General features: G+C 46.2%; 2 protein-coding genes, 1 long non-coding RNA gene and 1 other non-coding gene across 17 annotated transcripts in view; 2 read left to right on the forward strand and 2 right to left on the reverse strand.

Annotated features, from left to right (window-relative positions):
• The window catches only part of SMARCC2 (SWI/SNF related, matrix associated, actin dependent regulator of chromatin subfamily c member 2), a 20,583-nt gene extending 14,212 nt beyond the window's left edge, over positions 1-6,371 (reverse strand). For all 10 annotated transcript variants that reach the window (XM_040232915.1, XM_040232914.1, XM_040232917.1 and 7 more), the window contains exons 1-10: positions 6,164-6,371; positions 4,034-4,153; positions 3,324-3,409; positions 2,789-2,870; positions 2,596-2,688; positions 1,921-1,990; positions 1,622-1,691; positions 815-890; positions 516-647; positions 297-412 (exon numbers count right to left, since the gene is read on the reverse strand). In XM_040232915.1, coding sequence (XP_040088849.1) covers positions 297-412; positions 516-647; positions 815-890; positions 1,622-1,691; positions 1,921-1,990; positions 2,596-2,688; positions 2,789-2,870; positions 3,324-3,409; positions 4,034-4,153; positions 6,164-6,274 — 956 coding nt within the window. In that variant the 5' untranslated portion in view covers positions 6,275-6,371. The remainder of the gene's footprint in view (positions 1-296; positions 413-515; positions 648-814; positions 891-1,621; positions 1,692-1,920; positions 1,991-2,595; positions 2,689-2,788; positions 2,871-3,323; positions 3,410-4,033; positions 4,154-6,163) is intronic.
• Positions 4,436-18,231, forward strand: part of LOC120857444 — a 14,150-nt gene continuing 354 nt past the window's right edge. The window contains exons 1-3 of one of the 5 annotated variants that reach the window (XR_005719661.1): positions 6,524-7,050; positions 9,094-9,277; positions 13,862-14,243. This is a non-coding gene — a long non-coding RNA (uncharacterized LOC120857444). The other 4 variants (XR_005719662.1, XR_005719664.1, XR_005719663.1 and 1 more) reach the window with 4 other exon arrangements.
• Positions 7,181-7,262, forward strand: TRNAS-CGA. Its single transcript has one exon. It is a non-coding gene; the product is annotated as a tRNA-Ser (tRNA).
• RNF41 (ring finger protein 41) overlaps positions 14,772-18,231 on the reverse strand; it is a 27,787-nt gene continuing 24,327 nt past the window's right edge. The window contains exon 7 of the mRNA XM_040232933.1: positions 14,772-17,473. Coding sequence (XP_040088867.1) covers positions 17,122-17,473 — 352 coding nt within the window. The 3' untranslated portion in view covers positions 14,772-17,121. The remainder of the gene's footprint in view (positions 17,474-18,231) is intronic.

Consider the following 18,231-nt stretch of genomic DNA (forward strand, 5'->3'; position numbering starts at 1 on the left):
AATCAAAAAAAATAACTGCAAGGAAGAAAAAAGGGAGAGAAAACCCTGACGGCAGAACTAAGCAAAGAAGAAACTGATCACTACAAAGTAAGCAGAAGAGGCGAAGACATTTCATCTGCAGATTAAGCTCTGAGTTTACTAGTGGCCAGGACCGGAAGTAGACACTGGATAGCTAAAGATCTCCTCTTCCTTTGTAGGCCAGCGCCTGGTAGTTACAGGAGGGGACCAGTCCTTCCTTCCTTAACCAGGGAGTGGACACAGCAGTGAAGCCAGGGGCCGGTTAAGGGCTGGCCTACCCTTTCTTAGCATTCTTCTTCTTGGCTTCTGGGGTCGGTGAAGGTGAGGGGGAGCGCTTCCTCTTCTTATAGTTCCCCCCCTTCTTGTCCCGTCGGTCCGAATCTGGGCTGTTCACCTGCAGGGTGAAGAATTGGGGCAGATGTCAGCCAACAATCTCCAGCGAATATTGTTCCGAGACTTGTGCTAAGGGCTCAGGAGAAAAGAAAAAGAGTTTTCACCTCATCTGTCAGCGTCTTGGCTGAAATCTTCTTTCGGCGGGAGACAGGGGTTTTGTCCTCATTTACTTCATAGTCTTCCTCATTCATCCATTCATTGAACGTGTCTGTGTCCAGGATCCATTTTGCATGAACCTGAAGTACAAAGGCAGACTGCCCTGGGGAGAGGCCTGGAAGCCCTTGGTTCTGCCTGGGGACCCTTAACAGAGGAACCCAAGGGCCCAGGAGCCTCTCTGTTCACCTCCAAGAGGGGTCTGGCCCTGGTATTCTTGGGGGAGGGAGGGCGGACAAGCAAAGCTCACCTTCCTAGGTTTCTCAGGAGTTGGAGCGTCTTCCACAGACGCTTCAATTTCACTGGCTGGGATCCACGTGTCATAACTGCCATGGGAAATTGAGCGTGAAGCACAATCAATGGGATAGAGTTGTGGAAAAATAAAGGGCAAACCTTTTACTTTTCCCATTTACAAAAAATATCGGGTTGTTGGGTTACCTTCTGTATGGTTTGTTGAGTATGATTATTTTTTCCAATTAATATTGGGATTCTTTTCACTATACAGTAATAAAAATGATTACAAAACATTTCAAAAATAGAAGAAAGGAATCATCCTAACATAAGCACTGTGGCATTCAGTATATATGTGTTCTCCAGTAATGTTTTTCTACAATTTTTTTCCTATTATTTTGTTTTTACATAATGGCAATGATACTACATGTCATTTTACATCCTACTTTTTGCAGTACTTACCTATAAATTATGTATGCTATCTCTATCACTTTAAATACTGTAAAATAGCCCATTGACTAGATATATAAATTTGCTGAAACATTTCCCCACTGTTAGATATTTAGATTATTTCTAATGCTTACTTACCAAAACTTATACTAGGATAACCATCTCACACACAAAGCCCCAATGCTTTTAGCCTAAGCTTTATCTAGTAAGCCCAAACTTCCCACAGGACAGACAAGAGGGTTCACATAATAGGTGAGAGAACAAATTAACAGAGTGAAAAACAACCCTCGAAGAGTGCCTTCTTGCTTTACTAGATGTTCCAGGGCTTTTCCGTCTGGCTCTTGTACTTAAACCTGTCCCCAGATCCCATCCTCACCTGTCAGGATAGTAGCCCCAGTGCAGAAGAACCTGCTTATCTCTCTTCATGACTGGCCGTACCCATTCCTCTGGGGACAGAGACAGAGCAGGGTGAGACATGAGCTAAAAGGGTACATATACCAAAGAACTCTGTACACAACACCTGCTGCAGCAGGGGACTCGGGAATGCGAACAAAGGTGGTAAGAAGATTCAGAGTTCTAAGGAGGGAGGAGCCCAGGCACTACACAGCTATTGAGTGGTCCTCCATCTCCTAGTCCAAGCCATCCACTACAGTGACCAAGAAACCCAGGTCTCACCTTCCTCCAGGTTCCCTGGAACGGGATATACAACGTGGGAGGCACTGTTCTTATCCTCAGTGACTGTTCCCTGGATGACATAAAGAGAAGCAGGTAAGTGTGGTCCTCTTTGAATTAGTCATGAATGTAAACAAACCAAAGTAAGATTTAACCACAGATCTGCCTTCATAATCATATGGTATCAAAATGGTATGAAAGTTGGTTTGCATTCTCTAAATACACATCAGCTGAGTGGCAGAGAGAAACAGCTGGGACTTTGCAAATAATGGAGAAAAATCAAAGAATTTTAAACTGCTACAGATAAACCTCTGAACAGATAATCTGTTACATATGGGAAATGAACAGTCAAGTTTATGTCCCTGTACGTCCCAATGACAGCTGCTTGTTATTACAGAGTTCCAGAGAGCAAAGATCTCATTTATCTAAAATCAGGCAATCTCTAGCTCAGTGGAAATAGATGCTTTTCCCCTCAGGCCTATGCAATCTCTAGGAACAGTGATCTAAACCTGCCAAGAATGGGAATGGGAGAAACAGAGAAACAGAAACAGAGGCTTAAAGCTTTAATTCTAACATTCTTCCAAATAGGTAGGGCTACCGTGGGGCTGCTTCTTGTATGCAAAACATCAGAAAAAGAGTCATGGAGTTTCTAAAACCTCTCCTCACCCACCCACTCACCTGATGTCTCTTGATAATGTCTTTTAATTTCCCTAGCAGTTTGGGTTCAATTTCTGGGCACAGAAAAATGTTAGGTCGAGAGAGGCAATTATTCTGTGGGGAGAAGAAATAAGTGGGATGAGATTATAGGGAAGGGGTGTTTTGGATTCTCATCCAGGGAAGGGAGATAAGTGGGGGAGTTCTTGACTATTACCTGCACCAAGGACTTCTCAATTGTCATGAACATTTCCACATTGCGGTCCATGCGTGATGGATTCTGGAAATCGTAACGCCGCCTTGTAAAGAAGCAATAATCTAGTGAGTGGTATAGCTCAAGTCTGGGGACGGGGTTAGCATAGGTGATTATTTTAACATGGGAGATTAGGAGGCAATTTTGCCCTCAGCTGTGCCAAAATCACCTGGGATCTGGGGTTCACTGATCTCAACTCCACAAATCACTTTTACTTAGTCCGAAAGGACAAAGAAAGGCTTGAGATGTCAACCTAAGAATCCCTTTTCCTCTACAATACACACACTGACACACATATACATATTCACTCATTCTTAGAGACTCTCGGCTCTGACTCCCAGCCACTTTTCTGACCCAGCAGGTCAGGTCTGCTGATCTAGCACAAGTAAAAGACTTGCAAGAATGTCTACTCTCTCCCACCCCACAAAGACCCCAGGGAATCATAAAGGGGGATTCCTTTTAAAGTAAATGGAAGAAGTACAGAGAGAAGGCATCTCACCATCCCTGGTCACTCTTGAATTTGTAGGCAGCTGCAAGTATGTGGCACAGGGAGCCTCCTGCTTTGAAATCTAGGAAACATTTGATCTACAAAATTGAGACAGGGAAGAAGTATATGAGAGTTACATCCTAAATTTTCTTATGATTTAACAATCCTTTCACAAAATCTTATGCTGAACTGATCTCCCTCTCAAAGCTAGAATTCTTTAACCCCTGTGCCATTCTATCCTGTAGCCTAGAAGAGCGGAGAGAAAGAAACCAATATTCACAAAGCTCCACCATGTCCCTTGCTGGATTCCCTTTACTGGGTTACCTCGTTAATCATTACAGGTTATACCTACAAGATAGGTATATTAATCCCATCGAGAGATAAAGGAACCAAGACTCAAAAGGCATAAATGGCTTGTCCAAGATGACAGAGACACCAAGTGGCAGAGCCCAGGATTTGAACACAAGAGTGTGCAAATCCAAATCTCACGTTTTCACCATGCCATGAGTTTCATGACTGAGTTTCGATACTCTGAGATAACCTGTTGCATGAACTATTACTAGGACAAAGGGGATGGTAAACTGGGGGCTCTGCCAAGCCAGTAACACCCCAACCAGGGAAAGGGATGGTAGGAAGTCACCCAAACCTCAAAAACTAGAAGATTTACAAAAACACAAAAGACAACTCCTTCTCGGATTTGCCCCCTTGCTTTTTGCACTCACCGGCAGTTTAGTGAGCGGTGCATTGCTGACATGTTTGCCAAAAACTTCTTCCTGAAATTGTAGCAACTGTACAACCAGGCTAGACAAGGACTTGTTGGTGGGTGGTTCGGCTTGTATATACTGGGGAAATAGGGAAAAGGAGAGAAAAACAGACCCCAAATCAATTTTCCACTGTCTCCCTTATTTCTTCCCCAGAAGCTCTGGAAGCATCTGGGATAGAAATAGTGTCTTCTTCCCCCACATGCCTAATCTCTTAGAAAGAAAATGGCAGAAGGAAGGCCTGAGGTGCCCCTCACCAAGAAGATGACATTCAGCTGCCTACTGCCAGTCTTGGGTGCTGGCAATATAGGCAGCTTCCTACTCTCCCTTAACTACACCCTAAAAATGGAGCTGCAGGATCCCGATCTTTAGCCAATGGCACGTAGAGTTGTAAAATTGTGAAGATTCATAGGGATCAGGCCACAGAAGCAACATCTGGAATGCTCTAAGGGAGACAGCACTCTACTTCTTTGAGTAATGGTGTGGAAGGTCAAGATTCCCCCTATAATATAGCCTGATAAGAAAGGTGCAAAGAAGCAATATAGGGCACATGTCTTCACATGCCCTCCTAGACGGGAAAAAAGACAGCTACTGCCCAGCCAGGTGGGAAATAGCAAGCCAGTATCTACCCTTCTTGAGGAGACTGTACTGGACACAGGCGAGCCTGGGCCTTCTTAAATATTTCCATATTATGCGACCTAGCACCTTAGCCTTCAGTTCTCATGTAAAACTGTGCAAAGAGGCTAACTTTATCTTTTGATCCCCTTTTCCTCAACCCCAACCATAGAAAAAAGTGCACCTTTTGGTGGGAGGTGTAAAGAGATCCTTGAAAGAAAAAGTAAATGACAAAGAGCTAAGAGCTTGACAGCTGAACTAGGTCACAGGCTGCCAGTTCCCCCAGGGCCAGACACTAAGCCCCTAGACTGATCTCCTGTCCAAAAGGTCAAAGGTAGAAGCCTGGGAGCCAGAGCCTCACGCTGGTGTAGAGACAAGCCACAGACCCAGCAGCTGTTGGTCAAGCTCTGACACCCAGAGAGATCTCTGAGAACAGAGCCCGACTCATAACCAGGATCAGAGGGGCGTTCTCGAGCGGCCCATCACACTTCTGACAGGTTGCAGAGCTGAGCAGGAAGAACTGGGGAGCTGAAGGAAAGTCAGAGAACCTCTTATTGGGGGCAGTGAGAAGGAAGAGACGCAGACCCTCTCCAGAGCAAAGCCCAATGCAGAGATGTTCCTTTCAACCAGGCCCAAAGACAAAGACATCACCAGGAAGAGGTCTGGTATAAACGACAGGTAAGGCTTGAACCTTTTGTTCATTACCTTATTATCTCCCGTTACAGGATGGGGGACTCCAGACACAAACTGCATCCTAGTCTCTGAACCCCAAACCCAAGGCAATGCAAGGCCAGGTGGTGGTGGGGTGATTTCATTGTGAAGTTGAGCAATGGTTTTAAAAGGGGTAGCTGCCCAGGAACTCCTATACCCTGACTCCCAAAGAGGTTCTGTTACCCCTTGTGCGGAGATGGGGGCGGGCGGTAGACAGGTGATCCCGGGGTGGGGGCCTTTTTCAGGCTGGTGAGCAGTCGAGGGCCTGCTCTGGGGCTGTTTATCCTCCGGCTTTCATCATCTTTCTCTCAACATACACAAAGCACCGGCGAGGCCTCAGCCCTGCTGGTACCTGGCTCCGCGGGGAGCTCTGGCGGGCACCGTGGCGGGCACGCTCGGGTCGGGGCGGGGGGCATTCGGCACCCGTCCATCCGCGACCGTCCCTCCCGGAAAAGCCCGGAAGGCGATGGCTTATGGAGGGTGGGCAGCTGGCACCGGGACCCGCCGGACGAGTGGAGAAAAACAAGGGGCAGAGGGCGCAGCAGTGGGGGCGGGGGCTGGAACCGGAGGCGGGAGTGGGGGGGTTGTTAAAAGAGGCTGGGGGAGGGGCGCGGGGCGGCGGAGGGCGCGCTGGGGCCGCTCCGGCCGCCGCGGGGGAGGGGCCGCGGGCCGCGGGAGGGTGGGCAGGAGCTGGGGGTGGGGGGAGCCGCGGGGCCTCGGTCCCTTTGTCCCGCCCCCGGCCCCCGCGCGGCCCTGCCCGCGTACCTTCTTGTAGTTCTTGCCGAGCCACAGTCGCACGTTGTCGAACTGGGTCACGGTGTCCGCGGCCTCGTAGTACTTCACGTTGGGGCCGCCGTCCTTCTTCCGCACCGCCATCTTCTCGGGCTCGGGCTCGGGCTCGGGCCCCGCCGCCGCCCGCCCCGCTCAGCTCAGCTCCCGCCTCCTCCGCCTCCTCCTCCGCCCGCCTCCCGCCGCCTCCCGCCGCCGCGGCCGCCGCCTCCCGCCGCCTAGGCCGGCCCCGGCCCGCGCAGCGCCCCCTGCCGGTCGGCCGGACGCGGTGGCGGCGGAGCGCCTGGCGCGGGGCGGACCCTGGCGGCCTCCCTGGCGGCGGCGGCCGCGGCCGGAGCTCTGGAGAGGAAGCTGCTTCCTGGAGGGGGCGCACACTCCCCTGAGATCGCCCTTTACCTGACCTGAAGTCTTTTCTTGCCTCTCAGCCGGTGGAGTGGGGTACCTCTCTGTCCTACCCCAGGGGGATGCCGGTCGCCTGAGAAGCCCCCAGCCCAGACCTCAGTGGTCCTCACCTTGCACATTTCTTAACCCCACAAAGCCCCTAATCCCGAGGAGCTCTGGACCCGTTTCCTCAAGAAGTTTCTTCCTTTCATCCATCCCCAGGAGTGCCCCGTTTAAACTCCTGAGCCTCCCTCGCCCCTAACGCCTTGTCCCAGGTCTCACTCCGTAACCCGAGGAGTCCCCTAGCCGCCACCCCGGGGACCCAGCCCCTCCTCTCCAACTGCTTTCCTCTGCAGGCCTCGCCAATGCCTCCTAAACAGCTTTGCGCTCCTCGAGACCCTCATCTTCGTGGGGCGGGAGACCCTGCCTCCTTGGGTCACCCGATCCACCTGACTCTTCCTTTGAGCGGCGTGAAGGCAGAGGTAAGGAGCGGAATGTGAGGAGGTCACAGGCTGTGTGTTTGGGCTTGGCCCAGCTTCCCGTTTCCACCACTCGCTCCGGGTCGTTGTACAGACCCTTTCTGTAAGTGCTCGGTGAAGGGCGGTCTTGGAAGTCACGGTGGCCGAGTGGTTAAGGCGTTGGACTCGAAATCCAATGGGGTTTCCCCGCACAGGTTCGAATCCTGTTCGTGACGGCCGCTTTTTTTCAGGGTGTGTGTAAAGGAAACTTCTTGACTTCCACGTGTGTTTCGTGCCTTTCCCTTTCTGTATCGGAAACAGAAGCCAGAAGGTCTCATCCCTGGATTTGGGGGAAGAAGGGGGCTGAGGGTGACCACAAGAAGCGTTTAATGATGTACAACTGTATTGGCTGCTAGGATACAACGCACTTAGAGAATTCTGTAACTTCAGGTTTGCAACCAGAGTTTCGACATACCTTGTTTCATTCTTTCGGGAGGGCGTAGCAAAAGATTTGGTTCAAGAACGGTTAAGTTTTGTTCGGGAATGTGAATGCTAGTTGTGCTTTTAATAGTAAAAACTGGAGTTTCCAGATAAAGAGGGCACCTCTGAATTTAATGACCAGACGTCACATCTTGTAGGTCTCTGTACCGTGAAGATCCTAGAAACAAGGCGTTCTTTCACTGGGATTTCCCTCAGGTGCTGCGTCTCAGGGATCACAGAGCTTGTGGGGAATGATCTATTGAAACATCAACACTGCCAGTCTGGCTGGAGCCAGAGTGTGCGAAGATAACTCACTTTTTATCGTGTGCTTATTATGTGCCAGGTAGTGTTCTAAATTCTCCTTGTTCCAAGTTCCTAGCTAGGGAATTAATTGATCCTTCTCCAACCCTTCTGTACTCACCTCACCCGGTTCTTTCTCTTCCCAGTTTCTCACTGTGGGGAATGAATATCTAGGATTCTTGTTGAGGATGTTCTCTTTGTATTTGATTTCTTGCACAGCCACATCCCCAAGAAGATTCCCCAGAGGGCAGGGATTCAAAGGTAATTCATAGAGTTTTTTACACATTTCTTTTCGGAGTTTCCCACCTTTCTATCATTCTTATGCTGTCTCATGAGATATACAAGCAGAGTTTCATATGCAAACTCTGCTTGCATATGAGATATATCTATCTCATGCTGCTCTGTCCACTTATGCTGTTTTTTTTCCTTGCCACTGCCTCCCCCAACCATACCACTATCCCCCCATACTTTCCATCCTGCATGTCTCTTTACCTGCTCTTTGAGGTTCTTGATTACAACAGCTAGAACCTATCAGTCAACCACTACTATCCATTAGGTTCTATTCAAGGCATCTCCTTTTATGTGCTTCTGCAAATTTTAATTAAAATAAGTTATATTTATTCTACCTCCTATATAGTCTCGACTGTGTCTACTTTTCTCAGAACTGAGTGCAGGCTGGCCCCCCACCCCTTGCTGGAGCCTTCCTGTGAGGACTGCATGTGCTGGTATATATAATGCATCTACACTGTGATCTCTCCACACTGCTATTATCTAAAGCATCCACACTGTGGCCAGGGACCTTAAACCCTATCATGGTTCCTTTCTTTTACTTCTCCTCACTCTTTCACATTCACTACATTTCATCCACTAGTATTCTTTTAGTTCCTGGTATAATATTTGTCTGTGTTCATACTGTTCTCTGCCTGAAATCATCTCTCGTCGTCACTTTCTTCTCAGCTTCCATTAAACATTGGTTCTCCTGGGAAGTCTTCCCTAACCACTCGTCACTCACATATCCTATCCCCTTATCTTACTATGTGAAATCTTTCTTCCCTTGTAGAATATACACTCTTGGCATGTTTAAGCCACTCCAAAAAAAATCTTTTTGAGTACGTGGATTTTTTTTTTAAACATGTGTACATATTTTAATCTTCACTCAGACTGGACTGCGTGAGAGCTTCTTGAGAGGTAGGACTGTGTGTTTTATTGTTTTTTTGCACCTCTTCTATTAGGCCTTAGACATAGATGTGATTAAAAAAAATGTACTGAATGAATATAATCTAATAGGTTCTATACTGGACTTCCTACCAAATCCTGGTTTTGCGCATGCTCTCAAATTTAATTATCTGAAGAGCAAAGATCAAAATTGACCAGCAGAGGGCAGCAGACAACTATGTTGTGAGGAGGAGGAGGCCTCATGGTTTACAAAATGGAGGATCCGGATCCAGAATAAGCTGGTTGAGATTGTTTGGTAATTGAGATACTACTTTTCATTCTCAAATGCTTTCCTTGTAGTGTTGGAAGTGAGAGGCCAAGACTTTGAACTGTCATTTACAAGAGAGAATTTCAAAATTTTACCATCCCCATTGCCCATCACAATTTCTTCACCCTTCTATCCCAACAAATCTTATCTTTCTGTCCTGTTTTGTGTTTCATAATCAAGCCCCCTTTCTCACTATTCTTACATATTCATTATATTCTACCCACTGGCATTCTTTAGTTTCTGATTCAATATTTGGCCTTGCTCTTCTGCCCTGAAGTTACCTTCTGCACCTAGGCTTGCAAGCCCCACTCATTTCAACCTCCTAAAGAATAGCCTTTCATAGCAGATTAAAATTCTCCTACTCTACTCATTCAATCCTTCATTAATTCAGGATAAACAAAACAATGCCTTCACTTAACACTTCCAAATCACCATGTTGTTTTCTACTGTTTTTTGTTTTTAAATCTAGACCTTCTGCCTCTAGCTCCATGCTATCTTCAATACCCTGTGGTAGAAAACTTTGCTATGTTTGAAGCCATTGATTTCTTACTGGGCTTGAGAGACATTGTACGTTCTTGCTTTTCTCTTAGAACACTATTTCTCCATCTCATTTATTTTCTTCCTTCTTCTGTGAAGTTCTACAAAAGCTTTGCTCTTCTCCTCCTCCCAAGCCAGAAACCCCAAACCACTATTCCAAGCACGAACTTTCAGCCACACCATGGTCCTATATCTCAAGCTGCCTTGTTGTTTAGTTGCTAAGTTATATCTGACTCTTTTGCAACCCTAAGAACTGTAGCCTGCCAGGCTCCTCTGTTCATGGGATTTCCCAGGCAAGAGTACTAGAGTGGGTTGCCATTTCCTTCTCTAGGGGTCTTCCCAGCCTGAGGTTGGAACCTGCATTTCCTGCTTGACAGGCAGATTCTTTACTGAGTCACCAGGGAAGCCCCATATCTCTAGCTGCCTATATATCTGCATAGCTGACCTAATGTCACCTGAAACACAAAACTTTTTCCTTCCCTGAATCACATTTTCAACTTTTTTCATTTGTTAATAGTATTCTCCCAATTCTAACTAGTTTCCAACCTTAAGAATTATCAGGCATTTTCTTTTCTGCCATATCCATCATTCACCAACCATTGCTTCCTCCATCATACCATCCATTTCATGCTCTGTTACAGTGGCCTTCCAGGTGCCCCTGTTTCACCACACTTAAAAATCTCTGAAGCACTGCTTTCATCATATTAATCTCATCTAGGAATTTCAGTGCCCCATCTGTTCAAACACATTCTCCTATTATCAATATGCCCTGCCTAAATCACCTTTCTTTTTTCAATCCTTGTGTCCTTCCAGTAAGATAGCCCCAATCTAAATGGGCTGGATGTCTAAGTCACAGCCTCATTCCTTCTTTCTCTCGTGAAGTTCCTTCTGTCTCCTCACCTTAAAACCAATGACTAGCTAATTCTACCCTATACTGATTTTTTTTTAAGCTGCAGATTCTTAGATCTTAATCAAATTTGCTTTTATGTGACTAAAAAGCTAATGTGGGGAAATCTAACATGCAGGAACTTATCTCCTTCCAATTAGTCAACTTGTTCGAGATGTTACAAGGCTTGAATTTCTGTAGTTTATCCAGTAAAACAAATCATTAGAGGACCCAAGCCGAAATGATCTCAACCTACACTTATTTCAGGAATGCTATCACTGCATAGAACATTTCTGGAGCTCCTTCATGGCTAGTTTACAAGCCACATTTAAATGATTGATTACTTCAAAATTACTTAAAAAAAAAAAAAAAGAAAAGCTGAAGCATTAGCCACCTTTATCATGCATCTTATTTTCCAGATTTTGTTCCAGATTACTTCTGGAATTCCCTAAGGTCAAATTCTTAGCCTTCTATTCTCTCCTTTAGTGGCTGCTATCATTCCTGGAATTTCTTGATAATTACTAAATCCACATCTTAAACCCTAACTTCTTGCTCTTAAGCTGTAGACCCACATTTCTATTTTCTAGCCAACTCCCTCTATGGGGAAGCACTTCCAACCCATTTTCCCCCAAATGAGCTCATTACTTCATTCTTCAAAGCTGCTCATCTTCTCCTCGCTATTCAGGTTAATGACATGTCCTCTCACTCACAGACTAGAAACCTGTCTTTATCTGTGACTCATCTTTAGTTAAGTGCCCCTTTTTATGTGCACTGGTTAGCAACTCAGGCTCTGGAATGAATTCTGGATTCAAATCCTAGTTCTTCTTATTTTAAAAAATAAATTTGGCCACAACCCACAGCATGTGGGATCTTAGTTCCCTGACCAGGGATTGAACCCATGCCCCCTGCATTGGAAGGCTGATTCTTAACCACTGGACTGCCAAAGAAGTCCCCCAGTTCTGATTATTAGCTACATGAACTTTGTCCTTTGTCTCAGTTTCCCCACATAGAAAGTGATGATGATAATCTTTTTATAAAACTGCTGGGATGACTAGATGCTTAATATTTAGCTCATGACTCACAATACATGCTCAATCTGACTGTTAGTCCCTTTCCTCACTGCCAATATCTGATCCTATTTGGAACTCAGCTCTAGTGATTCCTGGGAAGCCTTCCCTCCTGCATCCCATCAGGGTAGGGTAGGGAGTTGACCCCTTTCCTCCTCGTTGTCCCATTGCATTAAACTTACCTATTAGCAGTATGCTATTCTGTATTTGCCATTATTTGTTCAAGTTTATGTCACCCAAGCTTCAAATTCCTTTCAAGGAATATACAATTATTTGTATATCTCAAATGCCCAGAACCCCGTCCAGCACTTGACACTTATGCTATAAATTTTGGCTGAGTGAATCCAGTTACCAAGGTCAGTTACCTGTTGATTTTTCTCCCTTCCTCTGTCCTCTTTCTTGGTCTATTTCAAGCTCTAATCCTCTCATGTGAATTAGTGCAAAGCTTACTAATGTTGTCATCCAGTTTTCATTGTTTTTCCATCATCACTAGAACCATGAATTGCAAGTCACTTCTCAAGAATTTACCTGAAAAACTAATGTCCAAATTCCCTGCCATATCAAAGCTTTCCAGGAATCAGCCCCAAATTACTTTTAGGCTTCCATTACTTCTTTCAACAAACTCTATGCTTCAGATCGGAGAAGGCAATGGCACCCCACTCCAGTACTCTTGCCTGGCAAATCCCATGGGCGGAGGAGCCTGGTAGGCTGCAGTCCATGTGGTCACTAAGAGTCGGACGCGACTGAGTGACTTCACTTTCACTTTTCACTTTCATGCATTGGAAAAGGAAATGGCAACCCACTCCAGTATTCTTGCCAGGAGAATCCCAGGGATGGGGGAGCCTGGTGGGCTGCCGTCTCTGGGGTCGCACAGAGTCGGACACGACTGATGCGACTTAGCAGCAGCAGCATGCTTCAGATCACAATTCTTCCTTCTTCAACATATCCTTCACTTCCAATTGTTTTTATTCATGCTATTATTTCAGCCTAAAACAGAGGTTGAAAACTCCAGTGAACCATGTTTTTTTTTTGGCCCACATTAAAAAAATTGAGCCAGCATTTAAAAGTTGTGACATTTAGCATAAACATTAGGATGTCCACAAGTTTTTGAAAAAATCATAGGAGCAGTGTTGAGTCCCTATTCTTGTATAGCAGTAACCAATCAGATCTGTACTGCCAGCTGCCCCTTCTCTCGGGGCACATATTTGTCACCTAGCCAGCTTCAAAAACCTCTCAATAATGGAAGCATACAGTGATGAGATCAGGGTAATCGTGTGACAACAGGGCCTATGTTCTCATGTTACACAACATAAAGAACATCTCCCATGAGATGTCTTTTATTCCCAGAACTGGTTAACTTCCCTGACTCCAGGGAATTCCCTGGTAGTGCTCTGACTCCACACTTTCACAGCTGAGGGCCTGGGTTCAATCTCAGGTTGGGGAACTAAGATCCCACAAGCCACATGGCATGACAGAAAAAAACAGAATCTCTGACTCTAGATCTAATCTTGTTTAGGAAAAATAGCGGTTTGAAGAATAAGTAAAGACATTGTGAAGAAGGAGTCAAATTCAAAAGACCACTCTCTGGACAACTGACCCTATTCTCTTCAACAAATTAATGTTACCAAAAAGAGGTTATTTCAGGAATCCAGACAGAATTAAAACACATAACCTACTGTAACCACATGGTTCCATTGATCCAGATTGGACAGTAATCAGCTCTAAAAGTATTTTTCTTAGGACAATTGTGGAACTGTGAATATAAATTTGTATTAGATTAAGAATACATTGTTAATTTTAAGCATTTGTTATTTTGACAAATTCTGATTTTTCAAAGGCATATACTAAAAAAAAATTAAAACAAGTAACCCTCTTTACTTCCCTGCCCATTCTCTTGACCTTAAAATAGGTTGGCACATATTCTATAAAGGACCAAGTAGCACACATTTTAGGTTTTGCCATAGTTTTATGGCAGGTACTCAGCTCTACTGCTGTAATCTGAAAGCAGCCAGAGACAATATACATAAACACAAAAGGGCATGGCTGTGTTCCAATACAACTTTTTTTTTTTTTCAAAATCAGGGAGCAAGATACAAGTTGTAGTTTGCCAACCTCTGATCTAGAACAAGATACCACATCTCCCGGGAGTCTTTCCTGGAACCCATGGCTTTATCTTCACTCTGCTCACATACTGCTTGTGGCAAGATCCACTTCCCACATTTATGATGTCTTATTATATACTCTGATGCTGGGAAAGATTGAAGGCAGGAGGAAAAGGGGACGACAGATGATGAGATGGTTGGATGGCATCAACTCGATGGACATGAATTTGAACAAGCTCTGGGAGTTGGTGATGGATAGGGAAGCCTGGCATGCTGCAGTCCATGGGGTTGCAGAGTTGGACATGACCGAGCAACTGAACTGATTAAACATTTATCTCTATCGGGGAGTAACTTCTGTGAAGGTAGGTGCCATTTTGCTATATGAACCACCAGCCCCAGCCCCACCCTAGTTGAGTTCTTGCAAAACAGACATTCAGTGACTACTGTTTCCAAAAACCAGGCCTACCCTAAAAGATTTGGCATCATTCATGACATTAAAAAGAATGAGCAGAGGTTTTAAAAATAATTTTAAAAAAAATTTAAAAAAAAAAAAAAAAAAGCACTACTGCTGTCACTAGTGCATATACGTTGCCACTTGTGGTCTGTACCATGATGTGCTTATCAGTATCTTCTAATCAGATCTTGTGTATATGAAAGTGTAGTAGATTCCGTGGGCACAGGAATGTTCTTACGCTTTTTTTTCGCCCCTCTAAAGTGTCTACACTACTATTAGATTTATATTAGATGCACAGCAAATGCTCAACAAATTTAAAATACAGTACTGTCGTAAACGATTTTTTTTTTTTTCTCATGACAGGGAGAAGTGGCACCAAATGCCTACAGAAGGGTTTATCAGGTTTGACAGTCACAGCAGGCACAGTCGTTCCAGGTTCCTTTCCTCATGTTTACTTTTTTTGGTTAGGCGGAGGTTTCTCTGCCTGCCATAGAATCCCAGATTCCAAAGCAAAGGTGTTTGTGGGACAAGAGGAAAGGTACTTGTGTATCACCTACAAAAAGTGTCCCCAAATCCCAGAGCACCTTGGGAAGACATGGATTTGGAGCAAAGGAAAACTAAAAATAACACAATCCAGATCACTAGCAAGAGTGCTTCAGCTCTACAGAACAGGAGACAGGAGGGAAGGGCGTAGGAGGGTACGTACACTCCTTCCAGACAGACATCCTCCTAAAACAGAGGTCAGCCCAAAGACGAAGAGTCAGTTACAGAGCAAGGAAGAAGTCAGGGAATTAAGGTAGAGAAAGGCCAAAGCAGAGGAGAACCTCCAGGAGGGGAGTGATATGAATTAAGAATTGAGAGAGCTGAGTGAAAGATTTATTATTAGTGCAGTCAGTACCATGAAACAGCACATGTATAACACAACCAGCGACCTGCAGAGACACTAGTGCAAAGGGTAGGGGAGCCTTAACTGAGCTTCCTGGCTCCATGTGAAGGTGATAACAGGAGGGTATGGGCCTGGGTAAGGCAGGCAGGGGCAGAGGGGAGTGGAAGAAGTGTAGTAACCAGACTAAGTATAGCAGCGTTTTCAAATTCCTGAGCACAACGTCCCGGAGCTGGAACATATGACTGTTCCTCACCGCCTTCAAGCTGTGTCCCTCTCCTCCCCACAGTCCCAGTGTAGCCATGACCCAACTACCCAGACCTACAGCAAGCTGGCCTGGGATAAAAGTCCAAGCTGTCCTATAGCCATCTTCCTCTAGCCCCTCTCTCACCTGCATATTAAGATAATCACACCCACTACCCCTCCCTTTCTCTTACTCTGCTGGTCACCCCAGGGATGAAGGAATGCCCTGGGCAGCTTGAAATGGAGCTGAAGCCCATGGCGGGTATGGGTGAGACAGCACAGCCTGTACTCAGTGACAGGATTTCCATCCTGTTTTGCCTGGTGAAGCTTAGAACCCAGCTATATATCTGCAAGGAAACTCGGTGTTGGGGTAGGGCTGGTGGCGGTCAGGATTTCTTCAAAATTAAATCCAGAGTTTTACCATGAAACCCTGGAGACGCTGGGAGCACAGTTCTCTAGGGCACAGTCAGTGATGCTGGACGGTCATATCCATCACTGGAATAGAGGAAGCGCCTCATCCTAGACGGGTTATGGAGGCTTGGGGCAAGCTTCAGTTCAGCCAGGGGCTCCCATGGCCCTTCCTATATTAAAGCCAAAGGTTGTGCTAAAAAGGAAAAATATAAAAGACCTCAGCCCTGTCCCACCCTATCCAAAAATCCCCACAACAGGAACAGCAAAAGGAAAGTTTTCTGTTTTGTTAATTTTTTTTTCTTTTTCCTTTCTTAAAAAAAAAAGGGTAAATAAATTAAATTGCCAACAACATGGCTGGGCTAGAAAAGTGGGGTAGCCATAATCAGGCCTTTCTTAAGAAAAAAAAAAAAGTGGGAGGGAAAGAGTGAAAGAAAGTTATCAAAATAACTAGTTACAATCACAGGGCTGGCGAGGGGTCCGTGCCACAGAGGCAGCACCCACCCAACTGCAGCAGAAGCCAGCAACCTACTTCTTGCTGAGCACATTCACCCCAGGAGACTAACCCCTCACCCCCAACCCTGTCATTGCCTAACCTTGAGAAAGTGTAGGAAAGAAGAGCTCATCTGAAAATATTCGGCATCCCCACCCACAGGCCCCACAGGAGCCCACACCTTTACGTGGCCTGGGGTTGTTGCTTGGCACCGAGGTCCAGTCTTCCCTTAAGGGCCACCAGCGATGGCCTACTGGCCTCATTATTTATTTCTAGGCTTTTGTTCCGCTCTACCATGTCTTCAGGATGTCTGCTCCCCACAGCTGCCCTCTAAGTGCTGTTCAGAGTCAACAGACCTGCCTCATCTGGATTCCCAGGTTTTGGAGGGGAACAGTGAGCGATTCCTCACTCCATCCTGATCCTCTATCAAAAATGAGTATCTTTGTGCTTTCTGAAAATATCTGGAACCAGGGACTCTAGGCAGGAAAACAGAAATAGAGATGGGGACTTTCCCAATCAGGTAGAAAATTTACAGACATCTTGGGGGACGAAATTAGACAAAAGGAGGGAATCTGGGTTTCCCACCTGAAAGGCTGAGCAGAGTGCCCTGCGGCCCCCTTCAGTGGTGGCACAGCTGGGACACGTGTGGCTCCAGGGTAAGCCACGGTATTAAGGAAAGTGGGGAGGACTTGGGGCCCTGCTGCTGGAGTGACAGGATCTTCAGATTTTCATCTCTTCCAGAGAGCCTGTCAAGATCTCCTATATCTCTTCCACGCCATGCGCAAAGATCATGACGAGCCCAGGCTCCTGCACCATGTCGTCACCCATGTGCTGGTTCTCACAGGCCATCACGACAACAGCCTGCTTGCCAGGGATGCGCTTGGCCACGTAGTTCTCATAGTAACGCCGGTTCATCTGTCTTGTCTCTAACGTGGCCAGACCCTGGGGCCAGCTCCGCTCGTGGGCGTTTTCAATCAGCTCATTGACAATAGAGGCAGGACAGCCACTCTCCACCAGGGAGCGCTTGATGACAGCCTGGAGCACAGCGTCAGGCGTGGAGATCATGCCGCCCCAGCGGGTCACTCGTGCAGGCTGCAGGGAGTTCACCCACCTGTGTGGAGGGAGTTGGAGGGGGTCAGTGAAGGTCAGCCCCTTTCTCTGCACTGGCTTTCCTCCTAATAGTAACGACTGCCTGCTCTACCCTCAGCCTAACTCGATTCCTCCTTCTTTCCTTCCATCATTGGTTCAGAAACTCCAGATCTTTCCCTAGGTGGTCCCATCTGAGTGTCAGCACGTGTTCCTCACCAGATTAAACCCCACAAATGTAGGATTCCTGTTGTTTCTCCTGAAAATTCCAATACTTAGCACACGGTGCCTGGCAGGTAGTAAGTATTCAACAAAAATAAATACCGAATGAAGCAATTATTCCTCTATTCTGTGTCCCTTGCAGCACTGTATAGACTGACTCACAGTTTAGTCTATGAACTATGTAGAACTCTAGAACTGAAAGGGATCTTAGACTTCACTTGTTTTTGCCACATTTTAGATCAGTTTCCTGGATTTTTGCACTCTCTTCTCTGAATTGTAAACTCCCTGAAGACAGGGACAGTATTTTCTCTTTTAACACAGGGTTTTGTGCATGTGGGTACCCACCTAACTCTTGGGTAAGCTTTCCCTTCCATCCACCAAAAACATGAGATCCTATACTGAGGCTGAAGGTGATCCCCTTCTCCTCTGCCTCTTGTTCTTCATCCCATCATCTGAGGAGCAGTGGCCCCAGCCCAGCCCTCTTCTTGCCCTCCCCCTCTGCCACTCCCCTGCCCTTCTCTCCTCAGGGCTCAGTGTCAGGACATGGAATGAGGATTCCAC

This window comes from Oryx dammah, unplaced genomic scaffold (genome assembly GCF_014754425.2).
Source record: "Oryx dammah isolate SB20612 unplaced genomic scaffold, SCBI_Odam_1.1 HiC_scaffold_29, whole genome shotgun sequence".
NCBI classification, from domain to species: domain Eukaryota; kingdom Metazoa; phylum Chordata; class Mammalia; order Artiodactyla; family Bovidae; genus Oryx; species Oryx dammah.